The sequence below is a fragment of the Sylvia atricapilla genome, chromosome 3 (assembly GCF_009819655.1).
Source record: "Sylvia atricapilla isolate bSylAtr1 chromosome 3, bSylAtr1.pri, whole genome shotgun sequence".
NCBI lineage: Eukaryota > Metazoa > Chordata > Aves > Passeriformes > Sylviidae > Sylvia > Sylvia atricapilla.
The window spans coordinates 16,888,361-16,907,079 of record NC_089142.1 but is presented as its reverse complement, the minus strand read 5'-3'; the positions used below and the strand labels follow the sequence as shown (position 1 = coordinate 16,907,079).

The following is an 18,719-nucleotide window of genomic DNA, read 5'->3' as shown; positions in this document are numbered from 1 at the left end:
GGAGAATCTTGGAGCAACAACATACTCCAAGATGCCAGATTTGGACTCACTACATAGCTTAAAGAATAGGGCTACTTTCTGCTCCAGTTTTAAATCCTGGAATGTCAAAACCCATGTACACAATCACTTTTTCTCTAGATGTTTTTGCTGATCATGTGTTTACAAACAGTAAGCAACGTTTCTCGGGCTACCTACAGGCAGCAGGCAGCTCAAAATCAGCCCTTCTGTCAGCTCTGCTCTGTGGCCAGGAGCAGAGCTGGGCACTGGATAATGAGTAAGTGGAACATTTAAGTCTAGCAGGAGGTGAGTTAGGAGGAGCTGCTCCTGCTCCCACTAACAGCTTCTCTGGGCTCCAGCTGGACCCCTCCAGCAGCAAAGGGAGGGACACACTGCCTGGGAAGATGCCACACTTCGTGCTGAGACACCAGAAAACCACCCTCAGACTGTTCTCACCAGAGTGGTATCTGATGCACATACTTTGATGAAATAAAAGGTTTTTGCAAACAAAATCAAGGCGAAATACATCTGGATACCTTTGTCTGCACTTAGGTTCAACTGGATATAATTTTTTTTTTCTAGATTATGATTTAACTAGTTTATCTCTCAAATGATTACTCTTTTTCAGTTAAATGAGTCCACTTTACCTCTTCATGTGAAGTTTGGTTGTGTCAGCTCTGGGCGCTTTCATTTTCAAAAGGTAGACTTTGTGTAAACCAGCCTTACACAATCCAAGAGCATGAATATCATGCTGAGAAGAGAGCATGCCATTTTCCCAGCAATGAAAAGGAAGTTGGCTTTTTCATGTGAATTAGCAGATAAAAATGCTAAGGCAGGGAAGACTTACCAAATCTTAAAAAGCACACCCTGTGCCCCTTTTCACTATTTTACCCTCTGTTAGCTAACACGAAATTAGACCACAGCTTATTTCTTCCACATGAATGCAAGAGCAAGGAATTCATGTTTATTCCAGGGAAGATCTCTAGGAAATGTGTCTGTGAACTAACCTTGGGTGTGACCCCTCTATTCAGAATTCATCATATGTTTTCTATTAAGACAAAACCCTCTTAACACTGTAATTCTTTCTTCTTCCATTCTGAATCCACAGCTTGTGACTGAAACCACTTCCCACACCTCGCAGAAGGTGCGTAACTCCAGCTTTCCCACACGTTCCCCAGGCAAAGTCATTTTGGGCTCTCCAGGCAAAAATCTGCAGCACAATTCAGAACAAGCAAGAAATAAATAGCCAAAAGAACACTGTACTCATAGTACTATTTATCATCAGAGTTAGCACAGTAAAAATCTTGGCTTTCAGTTTACTCAAATTTAACACAGAGAACGGGCACTGTAAGAAGAGGGAATTTCCTCCACTTTTCTAAAGCTCTATTTCTTGAACAACCAACCTTTTTTTTGCTCATATTTAATTCCTGTTTGGTAGTCAAAATCTTGTAAGGACTGCATAAGATCAGTCTCTTAAAAACATGCTTCACTTCCCCTTTCTAAGCACTTGCTGGGGTAGATGCAGGCACAATGGGCCACATGCAAAGGGCCCATATTCCCGCATGAAGCATTCCCTGCTGGCTTCAGGCCACTGCAGGCACCTCACCAGCTCCTTGCCCGGGACACAGCAGAATGCTCCCGCTGCATTCTCAAGCTGCAGGTCACTCAGAATAACACACCCTCAAACTAGAGTACTGGGAAACCCAGTGTAGATGCAAAACCTTTAAAAACAGACTCCATCCAAGGAGAAAAGATTAAGCTCTTTAGTGAATCCTGTTGTACCTTCTTTTTTCCCACTTTCTGGGGTAGCCCAGCCTCCTATTGACCTAGATAATGGCAAGATGATTATTCATTTGAATTTCAAAAGAACGAGTAGTGGGCTGTTAGCTCTAACTGCTGCACTCTAATAGGAATATACATGCACACATACAATTATCAAACTGCTTTTAGAACATAAAATTATTTAATTTTAACAATAAATCTACTTATTCATGTACATGTTTTAATAAGATTTCTAAAATGCTCGAGATTTTTTGTTTTATAGTGTGGCTATTATTTGTCAGTCTGTTTTCAGCTTCATTATCTTCCTAGCACTACCCTTAGAACACAACAAAAACCAACCAAAACATAACATGAACAAGCATGAGAAAACAGTAGTGCTGTTTATATTTAAAAGATCACTTGTGAGGAAAAATTGAAATGCTGCCAAGACACTCAGAAAACGAGATATAACACAAAAATAGAAAAATGGGATTTTATGAAAATTAGGTGATGCCCATAGTATTAACACACATCCTCGCAGGGACACACATGAAGGAGTAGAAATACCCCAGAAGTCCGGTGTAATGATAGTGGATTCAAATTACAACAAGCTTTAATAAAAATGATCTCTCCTGATCTTAATGTGTACAATGTCAGAGTCTGTCACCCTGGTGTATGGAGTTCCAGTCTTATCAATATTGATTATTTGGTGTCCATTGCAATTGAGTGAAAATTTTCAAAAGTAGTTTATGGCCTCTGTAAAACGATTTGAAAAGAATAGCAGTACTTGGTGAAAATTCATTGATTTGATTCACTTCACAGAAAATATTAAATTTTCATTTCATAAGCTTGAATTTTATGCAACTGTATGACATAATGAAATTTCCCATAAATGCCAACTACAAATTAAAACATTTTGACACTTTTCATTTTGCAAAATTACACCATTATTTCTATCTGGATTCAAAATGCATGTAAAAACTGCAGAATATCTCACTAGGTATCTGAATACTGGTACTTACAGAAGAACACTAAGAAATAGGGTTAGGTGAGACATTGGCATTCTGCTGTCATCCTAGTAAAGGTCCCAGCAGCATCAAAGCTGCCATCCCCCGAGGCAGTCAGGCACTCACGCACTCCTGAGACTCCTGTCCACATCAACATTACAAGAAACATACTATCAATCTTTACAAAATCCGGGTGACACAGAAGGCTCTACAGTTGGCCCAGTCTGAGTGAATCCTCACCCGGATGGAGCAGTAAGTGCCAAACTCGGAGTCCTCTCGGAAGGAATGCCCTGTCCTGCCAGCAGCCCTCCCCGGAGATCCCACAGCTGACCACAGCTGCGACAGGAACTCGGGCACTCCCTCCAGAGCTACTGCACCCTCTTCTCATGTGGTTTCCTCTGAATTCTAACATTTTATGACAGGTTGAGAAACCTGCCAGTCAATTTTTCCATTTTATCTCCTGCGTCTTAAAAGATAGACATTATTGTGGACCTTGACTATACCACGAAGTGCAGTCAGAGGGGGAGAGAGAGGTGGCAACAAGCCTCAGAGCAGAAATCATGGCTGGGGGCAGTCATGGAGACGCAGAACACTATTATTCAAAATCCGTCTTTACAATGAAATAACTGAACCTCCTTCAGCTGTGTCCTTTTCCTTGCCTCTACTCTGTACACCCAGCTGGCGTTGGGCAAGTGACATAACACCACGTATCTCCCTCAAATGTATCCTTCAAGCTCCACCTGACTCCTGACAAACGCAGCTGAGACCAGGTAGCCCTAACCTATCCATACAGCTAAAAGAGGTCTGTGACGTTTTCGCGGTGGTTTTTTTTTTGTTTGTTTGTTTGTTTGTTTGTTTTTTTTTTTTTGGTTCCTGTAACAGCACTAGCCACTCTGTAGCCCTATGATATCAGAGTCACATCATCCAAACACAGTAATTTTGCTGTAGTCTGAGGAAAATGAACCACTGGGATAATTAGAGGATGATGTACCAGGGGACCTACTACTGCCCCATTATCACCAGTTCATAGGATGTGCTCTGGCAGAGCGGAGGCTGTGCTCATTCCTCTCAGTGCCATTATGTCTGTACACAGCCAGCAAGCATCATAAAGCTTATTAAACTTTTCTTTTTCTAATAACTGCAAACGGTAGCTGGAAAAGCACAAAGAAACTCATAAAACAGGATGTGAATACATTTTGCAATTAAAATGACCACAGGTGCATAGCACACTGTTACGTTTGGACTTCAGACATTCCTCAAGAAAATCAAACATGGGATTATCCAGATAGGTGGATCCGCTACAACGTCCTGAATAACTTCATGCTTCCGAGAAAACAAACACAAAACCAACCAACCAAACAAACAGACAGGAAATCAGCACTGTTTGATGCTTTCTATGTATTTTCACGCCGTGCTTTGGGGAAGGCGCCTCTATCCCCTGCCTACACCACGCGGGAAGTGCCTCCAGGTGGGTGCGACGATTCTCACGTCGCTCCTGCGGACAGCCCGGGCCTCCCCGGGGACAAGGGGACCTCCTTCGCCCCGGGCACCGGCAGGCCGAGGCACCGTCCGCATCCGCAGGGAACCGGGAGGGCACGAGGCTCTACCCCGCACTCTCCCAGCCCCGTTCTCTACCGACCAGACACCGAAACAAGCCCAGCAAGGACAGGGAACCGCGGCGCCCGGAGCGCTCCTCCGGGGGTCCAGCGGCGCAGCCCCGGCGCGGAGGAGCGGGAGGCCGTGCGCGGAGGCCGCCGTGCCCGCGGAGATCCGCCCGCACCCCGCGGCGGGGCGGGTCCGGTCCCGGCGGTGCCGCCACGGGGCCGAGGCCGCGCCGCTGCGGCGGCCGCGGAGCGCCAGCGCCCCCTGCCGCCCGCCCCGGGCCACGCAGGGCTCCGCGGCCTCGGGAGAAAGCGAGACACGGGGGAGGCACCGCCGCCCCGCCCCTCGCCGCCCCGCACCGCACCGCACCGCACCGCTACGCGCCCGGCAGCGGGGCCGGCGGGCGAAGCCCCCCACGGCGGCAGTGCCGACCCCCGGGCCGGGCCGGGTCCGCCGAGAGCCGCGGATCACCGGCAGCGCCCCCGCCCGCGGCCGCCCCCCGCCAGGGGGTGTGTCAGCGCGCGGCGGGGTGGGCGTGGCGGCGGGCGGCGCCGAGCGGCGCCATTGGCCGGCGGCGGCAGTGATGTCACCCCATATGAGGCGCCGATACCGCGCGGGGCGCGGAGCCGGGAGTTTCGCAGAACGGGCAGCGCGCGCAGGGCGGGCGGCGGCGCGAGGCCGGGGACGGGCACAGCGCGCGCCCAGCGCACCAGCCCAGCCGCGCCCGGCCCGGCCCCACCGCCGGCGCTGCGGTGCGGGCGGCACTGCCGCGGCCCGCCGGCCCCGCGGGCTCCGCATCGCCGCGCGGCGCACGGAGGAGCTCGGCGCGGCTCGCAGCAGGGGCAAGGTGCGGCGGTGGGAGGGGGCGGCGGTGGAGCGGCTTTGTTGGCTCGGAGGGGAGCGGCGCCTCGGCGAGAGCCCACCATGGTGCAGCAGGCGGAGAGTACGGAGGCGGAGAGCAACCTGCCCCGGGAAGCGATGGACACCGAAGAGGGCGAGTTCATGGCTTGCAGCCCCGTCGCTTTGGACGAGAGCGACCCGGACTGGTGCAAAACGGCGTCGGGGCACATAAAGAGACCGATGAACGCGTTCATGGTGTGGTCCAAGATCGAGCGGAGAAAAATCATGGAGCAGTCCCCGGACATGCACAACGCGGAGATCTCCAAGCGCTTGGGCAAGCGGTGGAAAATGCTGAAGGACAGCGAGAAGATCCCTTTCATCCGGGAGGCGGAGAGGCTGCGGCTCAAGCACATGGCTGATTATCCCGACTACAAGTACCGTCCCAGGAAAAAGCCCAAAATGGACCCGTCGGCCAAGCCCAACGCCAGCCAAAGTCCCGAGAAAAACGCGCCCGCCAGCAGCGGCGGCAGCAAGAGCGCCAAGAGCTCCAGCAAGAAGTGCAGCAAGCTGAAAGCCTCCTCCGGCTCCTCGCCCCCCAAGCCGGGAGCCAAAACCGCCCACCACGGGGACTACGCGGGAGATGAGTACGTCTTCGGCACCCTGAAAGTGAGCAGCAAGACGGTCAAGTGCGTCTTCATGGACGAGGAGGAGGATGAGGAGGAGGACGAGGACGAGCTGCAGCTGCGGATCAAGCAGGAGGCGGAGGAGGAGGACGAGGACGAGGAGCCGGGGCCGCAGCAGCTGCGGCGGTACAACGTGGCCAAAGTACCGGCCAGCCCCACCTTGAGCTCCTCGGCGGAGTCCACCGAAGGGGCCAGCCTGTACGAGGAGGTGCGGGGCGGCGCCGCGGCGGCGGGCGGCGGCAGCAGACTCTACTACAGCTTCAAGAACATCACCAAGCAGGGCCCGCCGCCGCCGCAGCAGCCGCCCGGCCTCTCCCCGGCTTCCTCCCGGTCCATCTCCACCTCGTCGGCCGGCAGCGACGAGGCGGACGACCTACTCTTCGACCTCAGCCTCAACTTCTCCCAGCACGGCCACGCCGCCGCCGAGCTGGGGGCGGGCGCCGCCGGCGGCAACCTCTCCCTGTCGCTGGTGGACAAGGACCTGGACTCCTTCAGCGAGGGCAGCCTCGGCTCCCACTTCGAATTCCCTGACTACTGTACCCCGGAGCTGAGCGAGATGATCGCGGGCGACTGGCTGGAAGCGAACTTCTCCGACCTGGTGTTCACGTACTGAGCGGGGGCGGCGGCCAGGGCGGGCGGCGAGAGCGGCGGAGCTGCAGCGGCGCGACGCCGGCGATAATGATGATGATGATGATAATGATTAAAAAAATAAGTCTTGTTTTCTTTAAAAAAAAAAAAATAATCTCGAAGTTAGTTCCGAGCCCGGGAGTTGTGATTTTATTTTTTTTAATTATTTTATTTTTGTGTTTTTTTTAATTTTTATTACGTTTGGTGATCACAACAACAACAGCAAAGGCAAATGGGACTGGGGGAAAAATGATACAGAAGGCGCTGTTTGAAGCTTGTCGGTCTCTGATTGAAGTCTGGAAGATGGTCTGCAAAGAAGTCTTTTGGCAGCACAACTGTTACTCAAGGGGGTTTGTGGATTTTTTCTTTTTTTTTTCCCGTGAGAGATCTTAATGAACTGTTATGATTTATTTTCTTTTTTTTTTCTGAAAGGGACCATTGCAACTTTTTTTAGAGGGAGAAAACTGATGTCTTCTATGCATCCGATTCTTAACAAAGCTGCAGGGAGCTTGAAAAAATGCAGACTGTACAAACGCTTACAAATAACTGAACTGACTTAAGATCAGAGTTTACTTTTCAGATCAAATTGTTTATGGTTTTACAAATGTGATTTCTACTTGCCAACTTTTTTTTTTTTTGTAACTTGTTCCCTTATACCTCCTTGATTGAATACCAGACAGCCTAGACCTCAGTACAAAAAGGTATTGAAACATTTTTGATACATAACAGACCTCAGTCTTTTTTAAAAATTAATATATTTTCAGGCGTATTTTTGTACAGTGAAAAGGGAACATTCTTGCTGTGTTTTTTCAGTAAGACTTTTCAGGCACTTCTTCCCTTTTATTTTCTTTGTTTTTCTCTGTTTTTAGCATGCAAGTTTGTTGGTACGTTACGTCCTGGTTTTAAAAGGATTAAAATTTTAAAAAATAATCCTTGCATCTAAAGGCCTTGTGGTTTAAAAAAAAGAAACAAACACTTTTTTTGTACAGCTATAGTTCAGATTTGTTCAATATTTGTAGGTAAAGATTTATTGAAAATGGTGATATAGACCTCAGAGCTGTTATCTTAGTTTAAAAGATTGTATATGTACTGTACTATAGTAGGATTTTATGTATCTCATACGCTGTGATATGTGGATGGGGCCCCAGATGGAAGGTATGAAACTGGATTCTCGATTTTAGCAAAAAAAAAAAAAAAAAGAAAAAAAGAAAGAAAGAAAAAAGGCACATAGTTTAAAAAGTTTCTCATGTTGTGCAATATAATCTAAAGTACAGACCATCTGCATATTTTGTAGCAAATGATGGCAAAAGCAGACTTGTGCACTGTCAACATCATAGCCTGTTTTTTTTTTTTTTTTTTTTTTAATGCTGGAAGTCTGTATCTTTACAATTTTAATAAATCAGCTGGAACTGATAGAAACTCGTATCGCAATTAGTGTCTGTAGCAGTAACGCTGGAGATGCCGTGTTGTCACCCCTCGCCGCGGAGGAGCGGTAGCTGTAGGCTGTTGTGCATGATCAGAGCTAGGGGGAGAGGAGAGTCAGGACTGCTTCTTTTCCTTTTTTTTTTCCCCCTCTCCCCTCGTGCTTTTTTCCCACCGGCTTTGCTCCGCGGGCCGGGGTTTGCTTGCTGCGGCCCGCCCCGGGAGTTTGGGCTCTGCCGCCTTCCCCCGGCCGCGGGCGGGGAGAGAGCCCGGCTCCCGGGGGCGGCCCGCAGCCGCGCTCCGGGCGGGGGGCTCCGGGCGGGGGCGCGGCGGGGCCCGGGGCCCGCTCCCGGGAAGGCGCCTCGCCCCCCTGCGTGCTCCCGGTCTTCTGCCCGCTGGGCTTTTTCCTCCCCCGCTCCCGTGAGTGATGAATAGCCTGGAGATGGAGGTGGAGATGCTGAGGGTAGCGGTGCTGCATCTCCGGCGCCCCGGGCAGCGCTCGGCCCGCCGGGGTGGCCCCGGCCTCTCCGGTGAGCCGCCCGCCGCTCCGGGCAGGCAGGGCAGGGGAAGGGGGTACGAGCTTCGGCTGTAGCTGAGCAGACTTTGTCAGTGTGCTTCTTTTCTTCCTTTTTTTTTTTTTTTTTTTTTTAACTTTTATTTCTTTTTTTTTTTGGACTTTAGAAGCCATCGGATTTCAGTTACGTGCTCTGAAATAGCTGCTGATGGCAATAAACAGACTCGCGAGGTGGAAGTTTGTTTCTCAAGAAGTTTACTTTTTTATCTGATAGGCATTGGTAAATTATTACTACTTTTTCTTTTTTTTTTTTTTTTTTCTCCGCTAATTAATAATCCAGCTGTTTACAGGGACAATTCACTGTGCTGGTATTTTGGTGGCAACCACTGCTACAGGCTTTCAGACTTGCTGAAATGAAAATCCTGCATACACATTTGTAAGGCATAATAAAACATAACATTAAAACCTGCATGCATGTTATGTTTAATCAAAGACAACTCTTAGGCATTTAAGTGGTGAGATATCTTACTTTAGGTTAGTTAAACTGGTAGTAAAATGATTAATATAATCTGATCTCTTTCTAATAATAATAATAATAATAATAAAACACTCATGATTCTAAATAAAAGTTGTTTGGCCTAAATCTTTGCTATCAGAAAAGAGATATAGCATATCTGGGAACTCAAATTTATGTCTTGCATTGTGATAATTCTTTATGAGAAACTGTGTTTTAAAACAAACTTAATTACAATATACAAGATATCCTTGGCAATGGATAGTCCTCAATAAAACAGAGTTTCTTGAATTTTCAGTTTTTGGTCTCAAATGATTAGTGTGTTCTCCATGTAATAACTTAGAAATCAGATTGAAAACAAATGACATTTATCTCTTCTAAGGCAAAAGACTGAAAGAAAATAGATACACTGAAGTGCTCTAGCCTAGCCATTCACTATCCTGCTATCAAAAATCCTGTTTTGGGCTAGGGTGATGGAGTAAGTTGATCAGGTTCTAAGTCTTAAAACTGAGCCAAAATTCTCTTAGTAATTCTTCAAGCTATCATGAGGATAGGGTGACTTGTTCTATCCGTCCCTTTCTTCTGATATGCATCCTTGTTTATTAAAGTGATAATAGGCAGTGTCATTAAACATTTGTGCTTTACAGATGTTCAATGAGTTATGAATGATTATGGTCAAATACAGGCTGCATTTAGTTTGCATTGTAATAAGGGCTGTGTCTCAGCCTAAAAAGTTTTAACTTGCATATATTTTTGGAAGCTGTTTTTAAAATTACCATTTTAAATATTACTCAAGGATAGCTGATTTAAATGATCCAATTAAAGAGCAGTCAGGCATATTTTAAAAGAGCAACAGGTCTACTTTAGTCAAAGATTATAATACCCAATCAGAAGTATATCTTTTCTTTCTTCTAAATGGGAATTATGCTGTACTATATCAGAGGAATATTTTGAGTGACGGTATATGGTGCAGGGAAACAATTTTTTTTGGCCAAACACTTGACTTAGTTTTATCTTAGAGTTTATTATTGCATATTGTTCAAGGAAAAAATAGGTAGTGTTCTGTTTTACTGCATAGTTAGGGCTGAAGTTTGGATGCTGTTGAATGCCTAAGCTCCTACTGATCTCAGTGAGGGTAAAAAAACAATCTTCTACTCATGAAAAATAGCATCTGCTAAGCTACTCTTTTTTTATTTCGTCATTAATAATATGCATACCTTCTGTTTCTCTTTCCTTTTTCTCGTGTACATAAGAATCTTTGTTGACATGCTAGAGCAGTCCTGTTGCAGGCCTGGTATCTCCTGTGGCCTTTTTCCCCACATTCCTTGCATTTGTCTCTGTACAATACTACTCTATATGTAATAGAACTCAGTGATAGGAGGGAGAAAAATTAGCTTTTCTATGTTGAAAGACAACTTCTTTACTAACACTGAGGAGGTCAACTCAATGTACAACCTAATTGAACATGCTGATTATTTTTATCTTTAAAGTGAACATTTTTTGGCAACCTTTTATACCCCTTTTTGGTGTTTTTTACTCTGTTTTTTCCTTTCCTTTTAAAAGAATCACAATTAAGAAATATTTTCTATCTTTTAGTGCATTCTTTCACAAATGTGGTAGAAAGGCTCATTCCAGGAGTCCTTTAAGTGCTACATGCTTTTTAGGCATTCACTGACATTCAGATGAAACTTCAAGTCTATTGAATGTGATTTGCATGCGTGCAGTGTGATTCTTCACTCCTGCCTTTTTGAGGAAAGTGCAACTCTGTTGTTACACCAGGGGAAAAAATGGTGTGGGGTCAAAGTCAGGGCCATATAAGTTGTAGGTGTTTGATAATCAAAACAGTTCATGAATTCCGTTTTACATCTTCACAATTGTTGCCTAGTAAGGCCTTAAACCTGCTCTGGTTAAAAAAATAAAAAAATAAAAAAATTCTCATTGAGCTTAATGGGAGTTTTTTGCCTCAAGGGCTGCTGGCAGGATAGGTGTCTTAGCTCCTCCTAACCTTCATTTGTAAGAAAGGCCAGGAAAAAATAAACAACAAAAACTTAATACAATGAGTTGCCTTACATTTCCCCTACTAGACAGTTGTATTTCTTTGATTAATTTCCTTTCCCCTCATTCACATCCAAGGCTGTGATTGTTTTCGTTTTTAATTTTTTTGCACACTACCTATACCAATTAACTGCCTAATTAGTTTTATCTTCTCTACATGGATGCAGTGAATTTGTAAGAGAATTTCACAAGCAAGTAGTTTTTTAGTGAGTTTAAAGTAAATAGAGTTTTAAAGACCTATTTTTATATTCAATATAAAGCACAAATGTGCAGAAAATGTAGAATGACTTACAAAAAGGGAAGCAAAAGTTCGTAATATTTCATGTATAAAAGTAATACCTTCTTTGGGGTGAGATTCTCTTAGAAAACCCAATACTTATGCCAGTGCAAAGATAGGAATATTTTAAAAACTCTTAGAAAAATTGTGATTGACAGCAATTTAAAAGGAATGACTTCTGTAGATACAAGGAAACCCCTAAAGCAATATGGATAAGAAGGGGTGAATGGTTTTCAATGATGAACAACAACCTGGAAGTGTGAGAATGGAGGTTTCAATCCTTATTAGTTAATCAAATTTCTTCTTTTGTGGTTAGTTACATCTGGATTTTCTGTGAAGTGCAATCTTGCAGGATGAAAAAGTGCAAGGGTGCCAAAATTCTAAGACTTGTGAAAGTTCAGAAGTAGGTTTGATTTAGAATTGTTAAATAAGAGTTTAGATTTTGGTGATTTCACACTTCCAGTAAAATCAAGACATTGATTTACTGCTTGAAGAAATTTGATCAAGTAATAATGATTAATCCGGGAACTCCCATTGTCACAATTTGTTTTTGTTTCCATCGTCCTGCTTATCTCCAAAACCAACTTGCCTCAACTCCTGGCAAAGCCAGGGAGAAGAGTTATATGCCATTGTTAGTTCATTTACAATTTGTATCTGGTTTTGCTCTTGTACATATGTTGGCGTTTTGGAGTCTTTACATAAATGCTGTGATACTTTTTTTCTTATTTCCTTTTCTTTTTTGGTGGGCTGTTTTAAAATGGAGGCCTGTTTTCCAATGTGGGACTTTTGATGGTTACAACATTTCAATGATGTTGCATGATGGCCACAGGTGGGGGAAATTGAATGTTTTAGAGCAGTTTTTCAAGCATGACACTTTTAAAATATGTAATTTCAAAGACTTTTCAAGGCCACATGAAATTAGTTTTCATAGCCACTCCAGGTCTTGGGGGGAAAAGCTGAAAAGTACTTTTGTTTAGAAGTCTGAGTGATGGTGGGGGGGAAACCTTTTCTTGAGGTTTTTGCATGCCAGTGCACGGCCTATTGCTGTGAGAGAAGGAAGATGGTAAGGCTGCTTGAGGCAATGCACTGGAGGACAAAGTGTTTTCTAGCACTAGAAAAAGAAAATGCATGGCAAAGTTTTGTCTTCTAGTAGACTATATAGCATGCAGAGTTTAGTATGTGTCAAAACAGTGTATGACATTGCTGTATCAAAGTTGTAAAATTAAGCATTATTTATTGAAAACTATGTATTTTTTTTGTAAAAACCTGATCACCTAGAGGATTAATATCAGTGACTTGTGCTAGTGCTACAAACTTAACCAGCTTCTTTACTACAGTACTTGATATGCAGTGTTAATGCTCAGGGTTGAAACCAGTCCACTCCAATGTCTTTTTTTGCAAGAGTTTTTAAATAAAGGAACAACATAATGCAATTGTTCAAAAAACTCTAATAAAAATGTGTGATCAATCTTCCTATGTGGTTTTATGTGGATTTTTCTTTTTCTGGTGTTGCATTTGATAAATGCAATTCAGCTGTTACAGTGAATCCACTCTTCATTCTGTGGGCACCTAAAGCTGAAAGTTAATGGGAATGTTATATCTTTCAAAAAAAACCCTCAACAGGTAGTTATGGTCCAGGTAGTTTGTACTAAGTGCTGTTCTGGGCACACCTGAGAGACACTGAAACATAGAATAAGTCAATTACCTTTCTTCTTCTTTTCTGGTTGAGACTCTGGATAAACCAATTAAAATATTTTATGACAAACATTTTTAACTTTGCTTTAAAGTTGACCATGAAAGAATGAAATAAAATGGATTACATGCCAGCAAACCCCATTTCTCTCTGTATCTTTTTCTACAAACAATTTACCATCTAAATGTATTTTGGCATAGAAAAAATCATTCTGTATTAAGATTCTAGTTATGAAAATGTTTTTATGAGAAACCTGTAATCAAATCTTGAAACTATAAAAAGGTGTTTTTAATGTGTTTATGTGGTGAAAGTTTGTTGTATATTAAATATTGTTTTATAGAAATGATGGAGTTATATTGTTACAAATTCAAAATTTGTAATGAATACAAACCATCTATTGCAGAAATTAACTTTCTAGAGCTCCTGCCAGTAGACATATTCCCATATCCCAGGAAATATACAAGACTCAACTGTATTTAATGTCTGTACTTCTGCAAGCTTACACAGGCTTGAAAGCATCAACTGATAATACCTTCCTTTCTGCTGGGGTGAGGGGGGATGGGTGTTGGCTACCCTTAATACCCAGGAAATAATATAAAAATTATAATCAACTTCAGCTGTAGCTTAAGAATCCTTTAGATTCTTAAGCAGTAGAATCCTTTAGACCTGGGCAGAGTCAACTCAATAAATAAAAAAGTTCCAGGGAATCTTGTATGATGCTTGAGGACAGCTCTTCCCATTTTTCCTGTTTTTCCCTTATGCCAACAGTTAGCTGAATAGCTCATTTCTTCAAAAAGCAATTATTGGATGGCAAGTGATTTCTGTTTAACTTATCAGACCTATTGAGAACACTGAAAGCAATCTATATCATTTCAGGAGTCTGTTGTAGTAGTATATTTTTGTGTGAATGGAGATGTGTAACTGATGTGAAATAAGGGTTTGAATGTGACATGTCATAGTAAACACAGGAAGTTTAAGCTGATCATTGTAAATCAATGAAATAAAATCTTTATATGCAGCCACCATACCACTATCCTTTCTGTACATATCAAAGAAGTTTCGAAAAGCACTTTTAAGGTATTTTAGAATGCTCTGAGAGTATTCCATGATACTTTGGTCTTTTGTTGGGGGTTTGGGAGGTGCAAGTTGGTTGTTTGTTTTAATTCCTACAGAGTTTTTATATTCAGGTTCTGGCACAGTTAACTGAAGACGAACTAGATATCTTCTAGAAGAGACTAAGGTCACCTCATGCTGCCTCAAATGTGTCTAGCTGAAGTCTTCTCTTTGCTTCCCTCTGAGTGAGAACAGTAATTACTGCTTTGGAAAGTCAAGCTTTAGTTCTATATCAGGTCTTAATGCCAGAGGGAATTTCTGCATGACACATTGAGAATTTTCCATATCTAGTGTTTGAAAATGTTTTTGGATTGGTAAATCAGAAGTTATCACATCTTAAAACTATCACCGTAGAGGTATTGTGCAGCCTGGGTGTTGGATCAGTATTTTTAATGGAAGAAAGGGTAGAAGCACATGTTTGAGGGAAAAAATATTTGGCATTTCAGTTTGTTTACTATATTCTCATGTTTAAATGTCAGATCTAACCCTAGAAGAAATATGTGAAGACATGGACTGTAGGTAACATAGACCTGCACAGATACCCACGCATGTTTTCATCATTACAGACTAACACAGGCACATACATGTGTATTTGGATTTTCTTTAAAATTGCTTCCTGGCTGGACCATTCTAAATGGCTAAAATATAGTGCTCATTAAAATCTGTAACTTTAAGTCCTGAGAATGTCTTGACATTTTCATCTGTTGGACTTAAAGTGTTGTCCCTGGAGTTTTGTAAGTTTTAAGACAATCTTTTTATAGCCTATTAACATTTTGATAGAATGGTAAAAAGTCCCCCAAGACCCCTCACCCAAATATATGGCAAAATCAAACCAGAATGAAATCACACAAAGAAAACCACCCTTAACAAATATCTCCAGCTCTAAAAATAATTCCCACAACAGTGACAATAAAAGGATCTTGGCCCTTTCCCTTGAAATCCCACATTTATTGTCATTACTCTGATTTTTGCATACCTATGATAGATCAGACTCTGCAAATTCAATTAAATTATGATGATCATCTTCAAGCAAAATCGACTCACATAGATACTTTAAAATACAGGTAATACTTTCTCAAAATATAAGGTTAATAAATACTGAAGTGTACACAGGGAATAAAGCAGGATTCATCTGCACATGAGAGCAAGATAGTCCAAGAAGGGCATAATGAAAAAGATAGTCTAGATCTCAGTTTTAATTTTCCTGCTGAGTTTGATACATATGTCACATTCTGGCATTTCACATGTACAGCAGGTGGGTTTTTTCTTTCCCTAAGACACCAAATATACATAAATAAGTATACAACAAATTAGTATTGAGATTTGCTTTGTCAAGTCAATACTACAAGAACTTTGATTTTGTGTCTGTAAAGTAGCTTACAGCTGAGCCTAGCCTTTACTTGATAAGATCTCCTGTCTGCATAATCTTATTGTAATAATATTCCCTAAATCTCTTTAAAGCCTGCCTTTCATTCATCTAATTTCATTCACTTTGTTCTTTGAATTTTAGTGCTCATACTCATCAGGAATCAGAAGCAAACTGCTCCTCTGACAGTAGCACTCTTTTTCAAGAATAGAAGGGCAGCAAATCAATGAGAAATGCCCACCTGTTTTTGCCCTTGGAAATTTTGACCACTATCTCTTTTTTGGGCTATGGGCAGCCATAACTTGAAAACAGTTTTGTTTTCCTCAGCTATTTGTGGTCATTCCTCGGTTGTGGGTTATTAAAGTCAATAGTGTTGCAAAAGATTCATTGAATTCAACTAGATTTCTGAAAACCACCTACTTAAATGCTAAAACTATCCATCCTCATTTTGCCTGAAGTTGATGTGAATTATTCCACAAATAGAATGGCTGAGTGTTAATGTCTGTAAAAGGGAAAATAACAGCAAAATTACCATCACCACCTCCCCCAGATAACTGCATATTTGAAATGTGAATCCTGATGTAGCTGTGATGAACTGAGTCTTTTCCAGCCCCAAAGGACAGCTTTTTGTGAGTAGACATTTTTTAATATTTCCACTCTATTAGTCACTCAGATGTAAAATATCAAGTTTGCATAAAGGCATTTTGCTTTTGGGAGACAAGCAAAATATATACAAAGTCACATACAAATGGAAAATATTTACAATAATGCTAAAAATATTTGAGCAACTATGGCTGTAGTTTTTCAAAAATATTTTTCTTTGCTTTCCGCATATCAATCTCTTGCACACACATTCTCTCATTAGCATTTTCCTGAGAATAGGGGTTTTTTATATAAATGAACAGATATAAATATTGCTAGGTATCACAGTCTTTCATGCACAAATGCACTTAAGCAAACATTACTAAAGCTGCTGTATCAGTCATGCAAAGTTGAGGGATGATGTAGGAAAAACTGCAACTTTACTCAAATCCTTTTAAGTACATATACTGCCATAAGAGTAAGTGTCCCAAGCAGTGCAGTACCTAGAAGTTAGACACTTGGCATTAGCTGGCCATCCATGGTAGATTTCAAAACCCACCTTTTGTGCTGGGTAAGGAGCTGCCTGCAGCTTCACTGAAAAATGGGGTGTTTGGTGTCCCCAGCATCTAGCTCAGGATTTCATGTTAGATATCTCTGTCCACTCAGGGACTCAAAGAGTTAATAGTTTCATTCTGATGACAGATCACAAACACTTTCCATTGATATGTTATCCTGTAGGTAGAGCATGTGCTCGAGAAATAAAAAGCACTGGGAATAGATAGAAAGCATATCTAGACTGAAAAATTACAGCAGAGTCAGCACACAGGCCAGGCACTGGAACTCAGCTGTCTGTATTGTTGAATTGCTAGAAGACAAAAATCCCTGACATGGTTTTGGCTGGTGAATGCTAGCACTCTTCCAAAAAATCACTGGAACAATTTGGAAATTAACATCGGCCAAAGATCATTCCCAATACGCAGTTTGGATTCAGACACTCTGTTTTGGAAAGAGAGTTTAATAGCATAGATGTGGGCAGATCATGCCAGCTGGCTTCTGAGCCAGGGAACAGACCTTGGTTTAATTTACTACAGCTACAGGTTACAAATCCTGTTTCTGCAGGATTTTGACCATAAATCCCCTATAATTTTGGAGAATACCTAAACCTCAATCTATGGAATAGTCCCAGAGAGAAGCTGTCACCACTGTGTATGATTGGAATGCAAAAATCATGAGATTAAAGGCAAGGCAAGAAGGAATTTGCCCTAAAACCTCTTCTGCTCTATTACTGACATGTAATACAGTCAGTTCTACAATTGTGGTGTTCCTGTTTACATGGGTGCTCATTCTTAACAGGGGGAGCAAAGAATGAGACTATGGATGCAAATTCTTTAAAATTCAACAATTTCTTAGGGAATTTCAGATAGGATGAGTGCTCCAGCTCATAAAAATGATAACTATTTACACTGTAGTGCCTTCACTCCCAAGAATCCAAAATCACTTTACAAACATTGTTGGCCAATTTTGTTCTTCCCTTGTAGTCAAAACACCTACTGAAATCATTTGTAAAATCACTTATATTGAATCTCCTCCAACTGCAGAGCTGAGTGAGAATTTTATATGTTGAACAGCTATAGAACTGGAGCCTTGAAATTGCTTTTTAAATTATACATAAGAATCATACAGTTTATGTTCTTCTAGCACTCTTACAGTTAGTTTAGACAATATTTTCATAAACTGCACTCTTAGGGAAAGAAATCAATCCATCTGGACTAGATAAGAGAGAATCATTAAGTATTTTTCATGCTCATATATTAACATAAATTAGTAAAATGATTTAGTGTCCTGAGGAATGAATGGTCAGTACATCAGGGTTATGGTCTACCTTCAGTGATTACTGAATAATAAAAAGTCCTGTCCTCAAACATGAAAGTTTTTGCATTTTTTCTCTTTTTTAAATACTAAGGATAAGGGATGAAACCAAAGCTGGAAAAGTATAAATGATAGAAATTTGAGACTCATTTGCGTTGTTTTACTGGTATTGAATCAAAATGGTGCATCTGCACTGCAACAGGTTTTATGGGGGTTTTTTATGTTCAGTGGTTTCTTAATCTAAAAATGTTCCACTGGTGTTAAAGGTGGTTTTGACAGAATAAATACCATCCGAGTTCAAACTTAGACACAGGCAGGAAAAACAGTGTAGAGTAGGCTTGCCTTGGAAACAACAGGAAGACAACTAGCAAAATTGAAAGAGAAAGCAAGACAGACAGTTGTCTTGAGCTGCCTACTGAGCTCTGGATTTTCTGGTTTTTAGCACCAGTATGAGAGGGCTGCCTCAATAGGGTAATTTCCAGTGTGCCCTGAACACTGAGAAGCTGCCTCTGCTGCTTGATCCATTGGGATCTGTCCTAGTTAAACAATTTCTGAGAGATATGTGTGCCCAGAGGACTAGGCAGCAAGATGTACCATGACTGCCTTGTGTAACCCCCGGCTTCATATGGAACACATGGCAACTCCCATCTCCACCAGCTTCTCGTGGTAAGAGACTTGACTCCAAGGGAAAGACAAAAAGTAAACAGCAAAACTTGGATTTACAAATTATGAGGATAGGGACATGCAATCCCACATCCATGCTGGCATTCACAAACAACTCCTCTCCTCATTGACTG

The 18,719-nt window shown here is 42.3% G+C and overlaps 1 protein-coding gene across 1 annotated transcript; it reads left to right on the top strand.

Moving 5' to 3' along the window:
- Window positions 1–5,250: 5,250 nt before the first annotated feature.
- Window positions 5,251–7,936, top strand: SOX11 (SRY-box transcription factor 11). The gene has a single exon (XM_066314851.1). The coding sequence runs from the start codon at window positions 5,292–5,294 to the stop codon at window positions 6,501–6,503; it is 1,212 nt and encodes a 403-aa protein (XP_066170948.1). The 5' UTR covers window positions 5,251–5,291; the 3' UTR covers window positions 6,504–7,936.
- The last annotated feature ends 10,783 nt before the right edge of the window (window positions 7,937–18,719 follow it).

What these genes read in the sequence shown, in the direction of transcription:
- SOX11 (XM_066314851.1), top strand. Translation starts at nt 5,292, where the DNA reads ATGGTGCAGCAGGCGGAGAGTACGGAGGCGGAGAGCAACCTGCCCCGG.